General features: G+C 40.6%; 1 protein-coding gene across 1 annotated transcript in view; it reads right to left on the bottom strand.

Annotated features, from left to right (window-relative positions):
• Positions 1–15,835, bottom strand: part of vwa8 (von Willebrand factor A domain containing 8) — a 68,536-nt gene that overhangs the window by 51,479 nt on the left and 1,222 nt on the right. The window contains exons 2-14 of the mRNA XM_014986764.2: positions 15,562–15,639; positions 15,337–15,467; positions 14,437–14,547; positions 6,549–6,716; positions 6,282–6,446; positions 5,072–5,121; positions 4,881–4,989; positions 4,676–4,780; positions 4,455–4,583; positions 3,519–3,653; positions 3,303–3,380; positions 505–665; positions 272–385 (exon numbers count right to left, since the gene is read on the bottom strand). Coding sequence (XP_014842250.2) covers positions 272–385; positions 505–665; positions 3,303–3,380; positions 3,519–3,653; positions 4,455–4,583; positions 4,676–4,780; positions 4,881–4,989; positions 5,072–5,121; positions 6,282–6,446; positions 6,549–6,716; positions 14,437–14,547; positions 15,337–15,467; positions 15,562–15,639 — 1,534 coding nt within the window. The remainder of the gene's footprint in view (positions 1–271; positions 386–504; positions 666–3,302; positions 3,381–3,518; positions 3,654–4,454; positions 4,584–4,675; positions 4,781–4,880; positions 4,990–5,071; positions 5,122–6,281; positions 6,447–6,548; positions 6,717–14,436; positions 14,548–15,336; positions 15,468–15,561; positions 15,640–15,835) is intronic.

A 15,835-nucleotide genomic window follows, 5' to 3' on the forward strand; every position in this document is an offset into this window, starting at 1 on the left:
TGAGCAGCAGGTGGAGTTTTAGGCAGATTAGGCCTTTAAAAAAAGCAAACATTTAGTCAGAATTATCTCCTGTTTTCTGTATTCCTTCACACTTTAAACAGTGTTTGGTCTGAACTCCGTAGATTCACGTCATTTCTGGGACTAACAGACGATGCAGGTTGAACAGGAACAGCACTTTTAGACGTTTGCTGCCAGAGGATTTCTAAAATACTGATAACCCAGTGGATCCACCTTCTCTGCTGCTAGCCTGTCTGTTTGAGTCTGTGCTCACCTTTCTTGCAGCTGCTGGTCGCTAAACTGCAGCTGTTCCTTCAGCGCCTGGTATCTGTCCCACCGCAGCAGCCTGGTCCCGTCGTACAGGTCCAGCTCCCTGTCATGGAGCAACCTGCCAGACAAAACGCTGCGGAGTTTAGCCGAGACGCCCGCCGTTTGTCACGGAAAAGACCCTGGACACTCCTCGCACCAGACTCCTTGAGCATGAAGGGGAAATAAACGAAGGAGTACCTGGAGAGCACGGCGAGAGTTCCCAGGTTGACCCTGTGTATGCCGTCCAGAATCAGCAGCTTGCCCTCCATGGCGGCGGTTACCAGTGGAGACGGCCGCCACGCTGTGTCTCCGTTAGGGAGGGTGTACCTCTGCTGCAGGAGGTCTCTGGCCGTCATATCCTGGAAGGAAAACAACAAGTAGCAGAGGTCAGAGGGGTTGAGTAAAAGTGACTGGGAGAGGGGGAGAAAAATGAAGAAAAAAGCGTAAAAAAGTTGCAAAAAGTCAGAGGATGTTGTGTCTTTATCAAAGTCATGTCTGACCACAACAAATTCCTTACAAACTGAAAGATGAGAACCGGACAGACTGATTTTTATTAGTGCTGTCACCTGATTACAAAATGTGATCAGATTGATCACTTTAATGCTGTGATTAATCACCATGACTAACTTTGTAAGCTTTAAATCTTGAAATATGTACACAGGAATGGTGCCCTGGACAAGCCCCTCCTTCTGCCCCACTCCAACCAATTAAAATACAAGAAATTATGATTTATTTTTACCCCCCGCAGAAATCAGGTAATGTCAACTCCTTGATCTCCACAGCAACTTAAGGAAACTTATTTCACTTCACATGCATAAAAGTAGTAGAGTAGTTGTTGAAGAGACAACGAACAGAGAAGATATAATGTTTTCCAAGTTCTTGGGTGCCCCCTGCCCTTTCTGATGACGCCCTGGTCAACTGCCCATGCATCAAAAACCACCACTGTATGTAGATTTTTTTTTTTTTTTTTAGTTTTCATTTTCTCGAGCCAAACATGTCTGAAGATTTCAAAGGGTTTTATATTCAGGAAGGTTTAAGGAAGTCATTTTGTTCATTTAGAAATGTTTCTCTCCATTCATTTCCTATGAAACTTGCGCGGCGAGGCAGCAGCTGTTTGTTCTCGTCAAGCCGAGCGACCGGCGTAATTCGCGCAAGTGAAATTTTGAGCTTGTATGTGTGAAAAAATATTCACAAAGTTTGATCAGTGGATTATACGGATGTAAACAAAAACTTCTGAAAAGTAACCATCGTTCATTTCCATCTGAGGGGCTTTTAAGTGAAGCAGGACACTAAAGTCAGCCGTCTGGTTGTTTTTTCACGCTGTTGCGAAGGTAGAGATATATATCGATAAATATCAGGTATCAGATAATGATATTGGTCCAGCTTTTCATATCATACCATAATTTATTCTGGAGAAGGTTTGTTTATCTTTATGAAGCACGTTAAAAGTGATACATAAATAAAGCTGACTGGCTGACAATGGACTGCTGAGCTAAGTGACAGATTTATTTCATGCAGCCATGCATAACGTCTAAACTTGGCTCTTTTAAGCAAAGACTCAGTAACATACAGATTCTGGTTTTCAACAGAGACTGTTTGAAAAAAGAAAACGAAACCAACAATCCCACCAAGTGAATGAGAACAGAAACCTGGGGGTCTTTTTCCATCAGCTCTATTAACTCCGTCCCCACATGATCCGACCCGGCTGCTAAACAGGATATCTCTGCTTTACAGATAACACCTAATGGCACTTTTTCTGTTGGGGAGGGGGGGCTCTGCTGAGCAACCCTGTCATATTTAATATCATGGTAACATGTCACAGCAGAGTTTAAGGGTAGAAGTGGGAAGACAAGCAGAGTTGGGTCATTTGTTCCAGGCAGTGATTGCTGAGCTGTGAAAGCGTCTCCTTAGAGAGCGACTGACCGTCGTCCTGCTGCACCGAATCGGTGCTTCAGATACGGGCCGGACCTAGAACTGCCATCAAAGCAGAGGCTCCAGGGTCACGTAAATCATCAAAGCCGTTATTTATACAAGGAGATTTTTTTTTTTTTTTTACTGTAGACACAAAGTCAAGTAATCCCTGAAATACCAGAAAATGTTTAGAAAGCACTGCTGTCAGTCCCATTCCAATTTTATGGATGTTTTATAGTGCGATAGAATCGGTTTGATTTTTCAGCTGGTGCGGTTCGTTTTCACACTGCACTGTGTCAAATGAACCAAACCCTTTGAAAAGCCGGTTCCCTCCCTGGCCTGTGGTGGTGCTGCATCAAGGACCATAGAAGGAAACGACATAAAAACTTCTGAAACAAACATGAGGCTTGACATTTGAAGTGTTCTGTATTTTCATTGAGCTCTTTAATAGCACAATCATGTTTCCTTTAATTTCTACAAATATACTGAATATATCAAACATGACTTAAACGGAATTTGAGTTCACAGTTTATAGACTTGAAATTGGGCCTCTGTCTCTATAAGAAGCTCCTGCTCTTTCTAAAACTCTGCCTTCAGGAAGTCATCACAAGGTTTCTCAGTTAAGCCCTTAGCAAACGTTCTTAGGAGCGTTTGCTCCTAAGAACTTAGGAGCGTTGGACTGAGAAGAAGTTCTTATGATGAGTTCAGCAGATGCGCAGTTCCACCAGGAGTTTGATAACTGCTGCTGCCGCTAGTCTGGAGGAGCTGAGTGGGAGGCGGGACCCGACATTATAACATATCAAAAAAGTCAATTTTACATCATACTCTCCCTCTAAACTCTTCTTGATGAAGGAAAAACTACTTCCTCACCACCAGGTGTCTCTCCTGGGGTAAATTTGTACTGTGGTACATAGCGCTGGTAAATGCAACAGCAGCATAGTTGGTAATAATTCCCCCCAGAAAACTACTCCATGCACTCCCTATAAACGGTTCTTGTAGAGATGATGTTCCTATTTTCTGCACCAACTTTCACAGATTCAAAAAAAAAATTGCAAACAGCAGCAGATTGGATGTTTCTTATTTACCTGGTAGAGCATGACCGGCTCTATGCTGTATCCCAGCATCTCGGCAAACTCTCTTGCTATCACCGACTTCCCGCATCCCTGGGAACCATGACAACAGTAGAAACATCAGACAGTGTTTGTGTGTGTGTGTGTGCGTGTGTGTGTGTGTGTGTGTGTGTGTGTGTGTGTGCGTGTGTGTGTTTGTGTGTGTGTGTGGGGAAGCTGTGTGTTCTCTACCTTGGCGCCTATCAGGCACAAATCCTTCACCATGTGCGACTGCATCATCTCAGCCAGCAGCTGTGAGTGGCTGGGTGTGTTGATGAAGGTGGCGCTGCTGTTGGGCGGCCGCGGCTCTTTGCTGCCTGCTGGAACCTGAAATTACATCAATGCATCAAAGCTTTGGTAGCAAATGGTTTGGGATGTTTGGAAGAGGGAATCTTTGGAGGAAGTTTTAACCATGCTCTGCTCAGGACGGATAAATCGAACACTCCAACAAATGACCTCCAGCATGGACTGTTTGAACGCTGTAGGATGTTTGTTGGACGTTAATGGATGTCCAGATGCCTTCATCCCTGCATTCACAGCTCACACCTTGACGTTCTTGATGAACTGGATTACTTCTCTTCAGCTGCAATGTCCTTAGGAGTTTCTTGAACTTTTGAGCTGTTTTTACATACTTTTCTTTAGAGGTAATTATTTAATTTCCAAAAACAATCAGATGATCAGTTTGATGGATTTACCTCCACGGGACTCTTTCAAAGTCTTGTACGTATGTTGATGATAAGCTATTTCTCTCTTATCCCCATAAGGGAGCTTTATACCATGTAGTATAAACTGGACATTTTATTAGTTTGAGACCTTGATATTTCCTGAAATATCAAGTACCAATGAAATCAGATGTTAGATTTAACAAAAGATTAAAAAAAAAAAGATAAATGAATCAGCCTTTGTATGTTTTCATTGCTTACAATCAGTAATTTAAATTTCAGCTTCCAATGCAACAACATCAAAAGAATGAGAAGAATGAGAGTGAGGGGAAAAAAACCACAGGAAAGATCGACCAAACTACAACCAGACATATCCAAGATCGGCAGGCAAGTTAAGATCAAATGAAAGGAAAAGGTTTTAACTCCAGGTAGACGTGTGAGGCAGCAGACGTTGCTGTGCTGATACCTGGAAGGTGATTTCCTTGTCAGCAGCCTGCACTGTGACATCCGCGTGGCCTTCACGGTCACTGGAGGAGGAGACGCTCAAAACGTTGCTGGGCGCTGCCTGGCGACGGCCGTCCAGAAGCTCAAACCGCTGCGAGTGACGAGGAGCAACACGTCTGTCAGGTTTTCATTGTAAGCTGATGGAAGGAACCACTTAAAACTAAACGAAGCTGCTGCACTCACACTCAACACACTCTCCACCGCAGTGTGTCCGTCCTTTCCTAGGATGTTCTTGTAGGGATAAAGTCTCTGGACGAGCTGCTGGGAGGACAGCATGGGAAACGTGTTCTGCAGCAACAAAACATAAACAATAACGCATGTTGTTTTTACTTTTTGTTCTCTTTATCTTTTTGTTAATTCAGTTTTGATTTATCTTCCTAAATCGTACCAGAACGTGAAGTGCAGCAACCAGGTTATCCACAGGGAAGTCGGGGAGGCCCAGACTGGAGGATTCCTGGGAGCAGAGCGTTGTGGCGAGTGACAGCAGCTGGGAAACCCTACGACGTCGAACACAACACGAGGCTCCTCATGAGACACTTCACAACTTATCTGAAAAGCATTCCAAACATAATGTCTCACCTTTCAGCAGCAACATTTGGCCCCACGCTGTACAACAACTCCAGCTGGTCCTGGAAGTGGAAAGATGAGAACTGAAGTGGAGGCATCACTGCAAAAAACACTAAATATTACCGAGTATTTTTGGTTTGGTTTCTAGTGCAAATATCGGAGTACACTTGAAGTAAGACAAAACTAACTTACAAGTAATGTTTCAGCAAGAAATAGTATCTTAAGTCAATAATACTTAATATTGATGAAAATGTACTAGTTCGTTTGGGAAATTATTTTACTTATAACATGGAAAAAATATGTTGTTCTAAGTGAAATAATCTGCAAGTGGAACTTGCACATTTTCATCAATATTAAAGAATTAGACTCTAAAAAACCTCTTACATCTTTCCCAAAAGCTGCTTGCAGTTTAGTTTGGTCTTATTTCAAGTGAACTAGAAACTAATGAAAATACTTGGTAAGATTTTGTTTTTCGCAGTGCACACCCATTCAAAACCTAAAAGCTACAGGGGTGTTCTCATTATTTATCAACAATTCAGCGCCTTAATAAAGTAGAATAGTTCCCTCCAGGAAGTTGTGATGTTGCGATCGCAACTATTAACGCAAATTCACTCATTGTTTGCAAACTGTGCACAGACCTGCAATTTTCACCAGTCAAAGAACTTTTCTGTAAATCTGACTGATCACTGTAACATTTTCTGTATTTCCTTCTTTTCTGACCAATCACTGCAAATCAGCTGGATTCTGACCAATCGCCTTAGCTCCCTTCTAATTTAACTTCCTGTTTCACAACACTTAATGATAACACTTGTTTTTTGCAAACATGATTTTGAGATGTTCTGTAGGTTCTGCTTATACAATGTATACAGTCATGGGCATAACTGATGTGGGGCAAATATAAAGTTTAAAAAAATTCATAGCTGTGACTGCATCTACTTGAAAAAGGTTGCCGCAAAAATCTGAAATTTTAGGCCACAACAATCTCAAAAAACCATCACAGCATCCTAGAGGCATTAAGTATTCCTACTTATCAACTCATTTCTTCATGTTGGTCTATCCGCACAGTGCTAAGGCTGGTAGGAAACCCTGAACGCACCACCCACACATCAAAACATGGTGATGGCTGCTTCTCTTCAGTGTCACTTTTGCGAGTCAGTGTACAGTTTGCTCAGTTAACCTCCCTATCGAGACAAGCCAACAGAGTGCAGGGCTCTGCTCGGACCTTGAATGGAAGGTAGTAGATGTCTCTGGCCTGGAAGCGAGAGCGGAGAGGAGGATCCAGAGGGTTGCCCTTGTATTTGGGAACCGGCAGACCGAGAGCGATGACCCGGAAGTCCTCGCTCACGCGGACAATCTTCCAGCTGTCCAGCTCCTCCTTGGTGTGCTCCTGAAAAGCCCAGACATAGAAAGAAAGCACTTTTTACTATTTCACTTTCCAAATTTCCAAATCTCAGAAGGTTTTGACTGAGATGCGCGCCACCGTCCTGACCTGCAGCAGCTTGTCGTAGCGCTCGGCCGACATCAGGAAGCGTCCGTCCTCCAGCTGCATCTCTCTGTTCTCCAGGAGGTTGTTGAGGACAGGCAGGACGTTTCTCTCTGCTTTCTCCAGCCCCTCCAGGACCAGAACGCGACCTTGTGTTGCTGCTCTTACGGCACACTGGAGCAAAGGTAGAGGCAGTAAAATGAAGCCTGTTATCGTACAGTGTTTATTTCTGAGGAGCTAGTTTGCTGCAGACTCCAACCACGAGTCTGAAGATCCAGTTGTCAACGATTTAAGCTTTCAGTGATGCTTATGTGAAGGTCGTTCGTGACACGGACACCTGAAGTTCAACTCTTTCGAACTTCAGGTTCCTACTTCCTGTCTGAGAACCTTTTTTTTTTTAAATTTCTTTAAAAAAGCATAAATTAATAAATAAATTAATACCGTTCCTACAATTTAAGTCACATTTAAACAAAGTTATAGAGCACTGATAGAAGCTTTGCTGTTAAAGTAGCAGGACTGACATTTTCAAGGAAAACAAGCAACTGTTTTTTTTTTGTTTTGTTGATTCTAATCATGCTAATAGCTAATTAGCATCATAGAAATGTAGTATATTTTTTATGATTAGTAATTGCACCATACGCAAGGACAACCAAGTCGCTCTAGAATTGACACTATTCCAGGTGTGAATGTTGTTGCTGAGTGAAGGAGGCTTAAACTCAGCTAGTTTTTATATCAGTGACACGTTTAAGTAAAGTTAGTGAGCGCCACCCACTGCTGACTAACTTTGAAAAATGCTGAATTTAGCAATAAGGCATAAATGCCTATTTTTAGCAACTTTAAATTAACTAAAGTTTCACTCTGTTACTTAAAACTATGCATCATAATAAAAAACCAACAACTTCATTTTAGTATTATAATACTAAAACGCCTGACTCATTTTCTGTTTAAAAAAAATAATAATTCAAAAGCAACCATTATCATCATCATCATAGTTTTCTTTAAAATCCTGTAACACTTTACTATTTTTAACCTGGGGTGTAATACCAGCTGAGTATGCTCCAAACAAGTCCCAAAAACATTCAAAACAAAACTCTTTTAGGAAAACCTATTTTTGGCCACCAAATAAAACTTCTTTTTTTTTCATCTAGTTTGCCGAGCAGCACATGTGCGACTGACTGCGAGCGCACTCTTCAGCAGAATTCAAAGGGCCCGTCTTGACGTCAAGAGACAGGAAACTTTAGCCGTCTGGGTGGACCGCAGAGCGGGCGGCCGTGTAATTAGGTTAACATGTAAATGTGTGGCAGGTTGTGTGGGAAGCAGAGCTATAAAGCCGTGGAGGGGACCAGATGCTCTAAATTTAACTCTTGGTCCATTTTAGGCACCAACGCTGTAATCAGATAATTGTTAGAAATGCGAGTGACGCAGGATCGAGAGAGCACAGACGGGCCTTCTGTTCCGTCCCGAATGGATCCCAGAAGAACCAGAAACGGATCCTGGCTGGTTCTGATCTTGTCCGTTAAGAGTTTTAGCTACTGACGGCTCTCTTGCACTTTTATCTTAAGGTCTGTAGGCGATAACTTCACTAAAATCCAAGCCCAAGGTAACTATAGAGGAGAACCATCTGAGAGGTCAAACCAGGCCAAGGCTACTCAGGGGTCAGCCCAGGATTTCACTTGGACTGAGTCTCTATATAATTTGAAGTTTTTCTCAGGTTCAAAAGAAAGCAAAGCATTCATTCGGTCAGAGCTGGGAAGTAACTAGGTACATTTTCTCAATTGCATCTACTTGAGTAGACTTTTACTTCGCTGTTCTTTTTTCTTTTACCCGAGTCGTTTTATTGTGAAACATTTTTACTCTTACTTGAGTAAAATTTCTGGATTCTCTACCCACTGAATTTTAACCAAAAGTCCACCACACAGACACACACCTGCAGTGTTTTGTTAAAGTTTCATCAGTTGTTTTTTTTTTTTAAAGAAACTGGTTTGGGAAAAATATATATATATTTTGCTTGATTTTGTTATTTTTTTATTTAAATAATTGTGATTGATAATTGGATCAGTTGCTCTGTACTTGAATCATTTTTTAACCAAATACTTTTTTTACTCTTACCGGAGTCATTTCTTGGACGGATACATTTTACTTTTACTTGAGTAAAACTGTGTCAAAGTATCTCTACTCTTACTTGAGTACATTTTTGCGGTACTCTGCCCACCTCTGAATTTTATGCAAGCTCAACACTAGGAGCCACGCTCTTCTCTGCTATCTGACCGTTTTGATGTCCAACATTAATCTGACGCTACTGAAAAATCCCATAAATTCTCACGAAACACAGACATTATTATTTATTGTAATCATTACTTTGACCATTTTTTTGTCCAGCAAAATGTGTTATTGTGACAGGCCTAGTTTCTGCAGAAACAGAAACAGGGTATCCACATGTTTCAGAATGTCAAATTCAAAAAACAAAGACTGAAAAACTATTATAGACATGGGTGGTTGTCGGGGGATCCTGCTGTGTTACAATCAAGCATTTTCAAATTCAGACATTTTAAAGGGTTAATTTTAGATGCAATAATTTATTAAGACTTTTTAAAAGGAGGCGTGGGCAACCTGAGAGGAAAAAAAAAAAGCTGGTGGACAGACTACGCTGATTTCTTGGGAGAGTCTACCTGCTGGAACAGGAGGTAAACGTTTCTCTGAAGGTACGTCGAGTTTCTCAGACGTTCTGCTTGAAGCTCATAATTAGATGGAACTGACAGCACTTTAAATTCAGCTCCGGTGGAGGTGGCGAGTCTGATTCGCTCTACAACTGAGCTGGAGATAAGCTGCCTTACATAAGAGCTTGGCAGCAGCACAGGGGTGACTTCAAATGTCAAAATTATAACAAGGATGGGATTATATCCATGTGACTACAGCTTGCGTGGAAACTTGAGGGGTGGGATAACGGCGGGGGGAGAGACGGGCTGAGAGGAGCTAAGGAGAGGGGAGGGACAGCGGATGCGCGGGGATTGACACATTAAGCATGAATATAGGGCTGCAAACCAGCACAGGGCCCAGAGGAATACTTGGATGTTCTAGTTAGCACCTCCTACGATACCAAACTAGCCTCAGAAAGAGAAGCTTTCCAATCCACACCCACACATTATCATCCCTAAAACAGTAATCAGATCCAACACTGCAGAAAGTTGCACCCACAGGCGGAAATTACAACATAAAACTCCTAAAAAAAACAAAAAAAAAGAAATACATGCCAACTCACTATGGCCACACTGGATGGTGGTTCTGAGGAAGGCAACGTCTAAAACCTTTTGTCACCTTTACATAACGCTTTCATAGAAACGGCAGGCCACCAACAAAACATGGTGGCTGATCAATGTGCTGAGGTGTCAAAAAGTCTTAAATTTGACTTCCTGAAACTTGTGGATGCCTCATTATGGTTTCTGTGGCAACTGAGAATGTCACAATAACAAATTTTGCTGGACAACAAATGGTCAAAGTAATTATTGCGATAAATAATAATGTTGTTGTTCAATGAAGTTGAGTTTTACAAATCCATCCGTTTGTCAAAAACAGTTAATCTGTGAACATCAACTTTCAAATGTCGCCCGACATTCTCAATTGGATTTAGATTTGGACTTTGACTGGGCCATTCATTGTTATTTCAAGTAATTTATTGAATTTATTTCATGTTTAAGTCATACTTAACTACTTGTACTTTCACACTTGTGTTATAGATTTTATATTGCTATTGTTATATTTATATTTGCTGATGTTTAACACTTTGGATAAAAGTAGCTCAACAACTAAGAAATTTCCCCTGGGGGACATATAAAGTGTTTTCTGTCAATATTCATCATGTCAATAGGTACATTTTAATCTGAGTGGACAAAAATCCCATGCCGAACCTTGGAGAACTACTTGACTCCAAGGTTCGGATCTACATTTTTTGTAGAGATGTTTATTGTGAAACATCTCTATTCTTACTTGAGTAAAACTGCCGAACCTTGTTATTGTTATATTTATATTTGATGACGTTTAACACTCTGGATAAAAGTAGCTCAACAGAACTACTTGGACAACGTGTCCAAGTAGTTCTCCAAGGTTCAAAACTGGGATCCCTTTGATTTAATATCTACATTCTCCCTTTAGCTATATTTACAATAGATCATAATTACGCAGATGGGGGACTACAAACCCGACCAGGATCTGAACAGATGCTGAGAACCAATCAATGCTTGGATGTTCCAGGACTTTCTCCAGCTGATCAGAAACAAAACTGTTCAGTTTTGTTTCTGAACAGTTTTGTTTCTGTTCAGAAAACCTCAAGTCAACAATCCTCAAGATTGTTGATTTGAGGAACAATCAAGAGTCAAAGTACCGCTTCAGTTATTACATTTAGAAACTAGAGATCAGCTTCAGGTCTGGACTCAGAACTGAACTTTCAGAGCCACATAAACACAGTTACAAAGTCGGCCTTCTATCACCTGAAGAACGTTTCAAATGGTCGATGGAAAAGATGGTTTGAACTTTCTCTGTCTCTCTCTGCTCCTGGGTCATAGTTCAGGTATTATCTGAGTTTCAGAGATGATAATCAGTTACTCACAGTTGTAAAAATAAAAAAAAATCGCCTTATTGCCATGGTTATATATATATAGCAACTGTCCAAAAGGAAGAAAAAATAAAAAGTAAGAGCAAAAATCCTTCCAGGTGCACAGCATTCAAATCCAGAGGGAATACTAAAGAAGAAACGCCTCAACTAAAAGAATGATGAACAAATGAACAAATTAACACGGTTATTCAAACATGGTGCCACTATGAGCAACAGGATTGTCACGTCTAAGCTGTTACAAATCTACTAGGATGTTTGTATAACCTTCCAGTGTGTAATGACAATGTATTGATGTATTTTACCTTCATTTTCACATTTCAAACCAAAAGGAGATGAAGAGAGAACACAGTGTTCTAGTCAGAAGAGCCAATATTTATTATAAGAAGCGTTTCCATGGTTACTAAACTCACAAAGTTAACCCAGTATGGGGGTGTATATTTATATGTAAGTTGCAGTGTTGTGTTCAAGACCACCCAACCCGAGACCAAGACAAGACCAAGACCAGAGTGTATCGAGACCGAGACAAGACCAAGACTTTTGGGGTCTGAGACCAAGTCAAGACCAAAACCAGCGGCCCGCGCTACATGACACAATAAAATGTAAAATATGATCGAAATTGCTTCTCAAAATAATCTGAAAGATCCATATTCCCATAAAACACCTAGATATTAAATACTTAATACATTTTACCAATATTAAATATTCCATTTATGTGCTAAAAAGTGTGGTCTCGTGCCATCCTAAAAACATAACGCCCTGGGCATTTGCCCATATTGCTCATATAAGAAGCCACCACTGTCTGCACCATTAAACATAGCAATTGAGGCAATGCCCTGACGGTAAATAACGCTCAACTATGAACACTGACCAAGGAGCAACAAGCAAGAAGTAACCAAGCAGAAGGCGCTCATCGTGACTGTTTTCGTCATAACTTGTTGCGTATACTGACAACTACACTGACGGTCGGACTTAATGCGCATGCGCTGGCATGGTACTCACTGCATGTATGCTATTTTGACAGCATATGGCTATGTGATAGAACACCGGCTATATCTGTCAGACACGTCATTACCATAAGATTTCATTTAATCAACAACATAGAATCATGACGTAGATTGTCATACACTTTGTTATTAACAGTTGTATGGCATCCTGACTTAGCGGTTAAGTGAGTTTTACAATGGCGTGTGTTGTAGCTGACTCCAGCTGCAGCCAGACCCTGCTTTAAATACACTTTGAAACCATGACAACACATGTATATCTATATAGTTATCATTGAAAACAATTTAATGACTTATTTTCGTCATAACTTGCTGCGTATGGTGAACTGACAACTCCTCTGATGGTCGGACTTCTTAATGTTTAATGCATGTATGCTAACCTGACAGCGTATGGCTATCTGATAGAACAACGGCTCTCAGTGAGTGACACTCCAGTCCTATCTAATAAGTAAAGAGCTGTGGAGAAGAATCGACTGTTTCTGAATGTCACCTCACTATATTGCAGACTTTTGGACATAGCGTTGTCCCATATATGCGACAAGTCAGTCAACATCTCTGCACAATAATTCAGGCAGTGAGTGATAACATTTTTCATCACAATGCTTATGTGTCTCTGTACAGCTAGCTTTGCTAACATCACGTTAACGGAGCTTACCTTCTTTGAGCTACTTTTCTAAGTGACGAAAATAGTTAGACGTTGTCTCCACCGTCTGTGAAAGCGAAGCGCTGCTGAGTTAGCTGTGGCCATCGGATTTCTTACTATTTATGCAGCGCTATTATATTACTGACGATTAGACAAACATTTTCTGCCGCTGAGAGGAAACCACTGCGCATGTCCTGGAGCGCCGCGCGCGAGTGAAAGGTGGGGAGGGGAGGAGGAGGGAGAGTGAAAGGTGGGGAGGGTGGGGGGAGTAACAGAAACACGTAGTTGCTTGGATTTTAATCGGTGCGTTTTGCATCCACTGAAAACAAAGATGTTAAATGAACTGGACAGTATGCTGTATGTTTAGTGATATTTTCACAGTTGCGGTCTTGACTGGTCTTGAAATAAAATGCCGAGTCCTCAGCGCCCGAGAGCGAGACAAGACCGAGACCAAATGCAGTCGAGTCCGAGACGAGACCGAGACCATCAAAAAATGGTCTTAAGACCCGTCTTAAGACCAAGACCAACTTCGAGTACCACAACACTGGTAAGTTGATATAAAAAAAAGTGCTGGAGTGTGATAATTTTATGCATACTGGTCGTTTACAAGGCAATCATTGTTGGTCATCTCTAATTCTCCAATAGTCCTGGAAGCTTCATGTCGTTGGTATTAGCACTTAGTCAAAAGGCTTAACGCCGACTGTGTTTCTATAGAGCATAAAACTGTGCAAATTGGAGTTATGAAAATAAATTACATCTGGCACCAAATTAGAAAAAAGACACATTTTTTGATAAAAAGTTGTTGAAAAAGGATGAGGTGGTTTTTCGGCTGAATCACAGTTTCGAAAATCTGCAATGAAGACACTTTTTTTTGCATCACGCTGCTCATGTGATCAACAACCGGATGTTACTACTGGCAGAAAAAGACGAAGAAGATGACAGGAAGTGGTAGGAAAATGACGGTGTGGCATAATTTTTAACGACTTATCGCGTGAAAAAAACTTATTCACGTGTGATTTCAAATGCGTTTCTTTTTAACTGGAATTGCCGGAGTGTGTTTTTTCAACATTGGCGGAATATCGACAGAGTTCTGCGAACATTTGTAATGAAAACGCAGCTTTAGAAATTTAACTCAGAAAGGGAAAAAAAAACAGGTTTGAATACGATTTTTTTAATTATTGCATCTTTAATTTGACAATTGATTTCAACTGTCAAATTACTTGTTACTTGTTTCTATATGAAAAACTACACTGTAAGGAGGAACTTCCACAATTGCAGACACTTTTGTAATAACATCCAGTCTGACCCGTGATTTTATCAAAGTAGTTGATTTAGGCCCATGGCTTTGCATCATGTTATATGGAAATCAAGGCATTTCTTTATCAATTTCACTGATGGACTAATGTTCACTGCGTTTGCAGATGACACTCGTATCGTTAGTGAAAGTCATTTTACTGCATTATAAAGCTACTGAGTGTTCAAGCAAACAGCATACAGAGTTGATTTGATCATCAGTCGTAGTTTACCTTTGTATCCTAGCATTCTGACTCAAATCAAACTAACACCAGTTGAAAGTGATGAAATACCAGAAGAAAATCAAACTTGATTGAAATCTACGAATCCAACAGAAATCAGAAGAACCTGGTCAATGTAGAAGGCTGTTCCTGATCGGATCTCTCTCCTCTGCTTCAGGTCCGTTTCCGTGGTGTCCCTGGACAGCGCCACATACTCCACTTCACGCTTCGTCAGCTCCTAGTTCACAATGACAAGAAAAAAAATTCACTCATGAACTCATTAAATTGAACATCTGAATAACAAAAATGGCACCAATAACAATTAATATAGTTTTTCTCAAAACGTCCCCCACTCAAAACTCTACAAAAATCGTTACATTTTTCAGGTCGTCTGAGAAGGATAAAGTTCAGAGAAGGATAATCAAAGTTATGGACATTTATCGTGAAAAAAATTCTTGCCATGACATGAATTTTGATTCCTCATTGTCACAATAAATTTCAGCTATTGGTGAAAAAAGTAAAATAAAAAATCAGATGTTTTTTTTTCCAAGAGAGCATCAATAAATATCCGTAAATATGATAAAATGAAGTATCTGTGTGCAAATCATTGATATAAATCATATTTATTTATGCTGTGTCCTGAAGAAGTTTCCAGTAGGAATGTTTTTAAAAGCAGCATTTATGTTTGTGGTGGTATGAATGCTGAACCTTGCAGTTACCTAAAAAAGAAGTAATAAATTGTTTTTTATCATCATTTTCATCGCTATCACAATAGCACAATAAAATATCATGATAAAATTTTAAGACCATACTGCACACCCCTCGTTATGAAGGATCTACAGCTCTCTTCAGTTCCCACTGCAGCATTTCAATCAGATTGGGGTTTTGACTTTGACTAGGCCACAGAACACTGTGATTATTTTCTTTTTCAGCCATCATAAATTCTTAAATACAACTTCTACTAATTATTCGCTGCATCTCGTATGCATAAAAGGCAAAAAGAAATGTTTGTTTTTAAGTTACTCACTAGGTACTGCATGGCTATTGATCGTCTTAGTGGTCCTGGGGGTCCGATGAGAAACACGTCTTGACCCAAAAGGTCCTTCTGCATGATCCATCGGAGATGTTGAGCCACCGTTTGGGGCACAGAGTCTGAAACTGGTGAATGGAGACCAGAGAGCTAAAAAATCTAGACAACAACACAACGCCTGTGGATCAGTGAACAACTGGACAAACACTGAACGTCACATACGGTATTTGAGGGGAACCAGTTCTGGATTCTGAGGGGTTTTGAGTTTGTAGGAGATCTCTCCGATCGTCACAGTGTCACCTGCAAAGAGAAGAGGATGAGGAGTCTTCCTGAAAAGCACTTCTTTTTTTATGTCGCATTGAAAATTATTTTTACACTTCTCAATACTCAAAGGGAAAAAATAGCCATTGGCACTGCAGCAAGCAAGCCCTTCTTATCATTGCTGAGCAGCTTTTTATCATTTCCACTGGAATTTTAATGAGTTATTTAAATGTAT

The sequence above is a fragment of the Poecilia mexicana genome, unplaced genomic scaffold (assembly GCF_051168715.1).
Source record: "Poecilia mexicana isolate PSO_F unplaced genomic scaffold, ASM5116871v1 scaffold_2, whole genome shotgun sequence".
Taxonomy (NCBI): domain Eukaryota; kingdom Metazoa; phylum Chordata; class Actinopteri; order Cyprinodontiformes; family Poeciliidae; genus Poecilia; species Poecilia mexicana.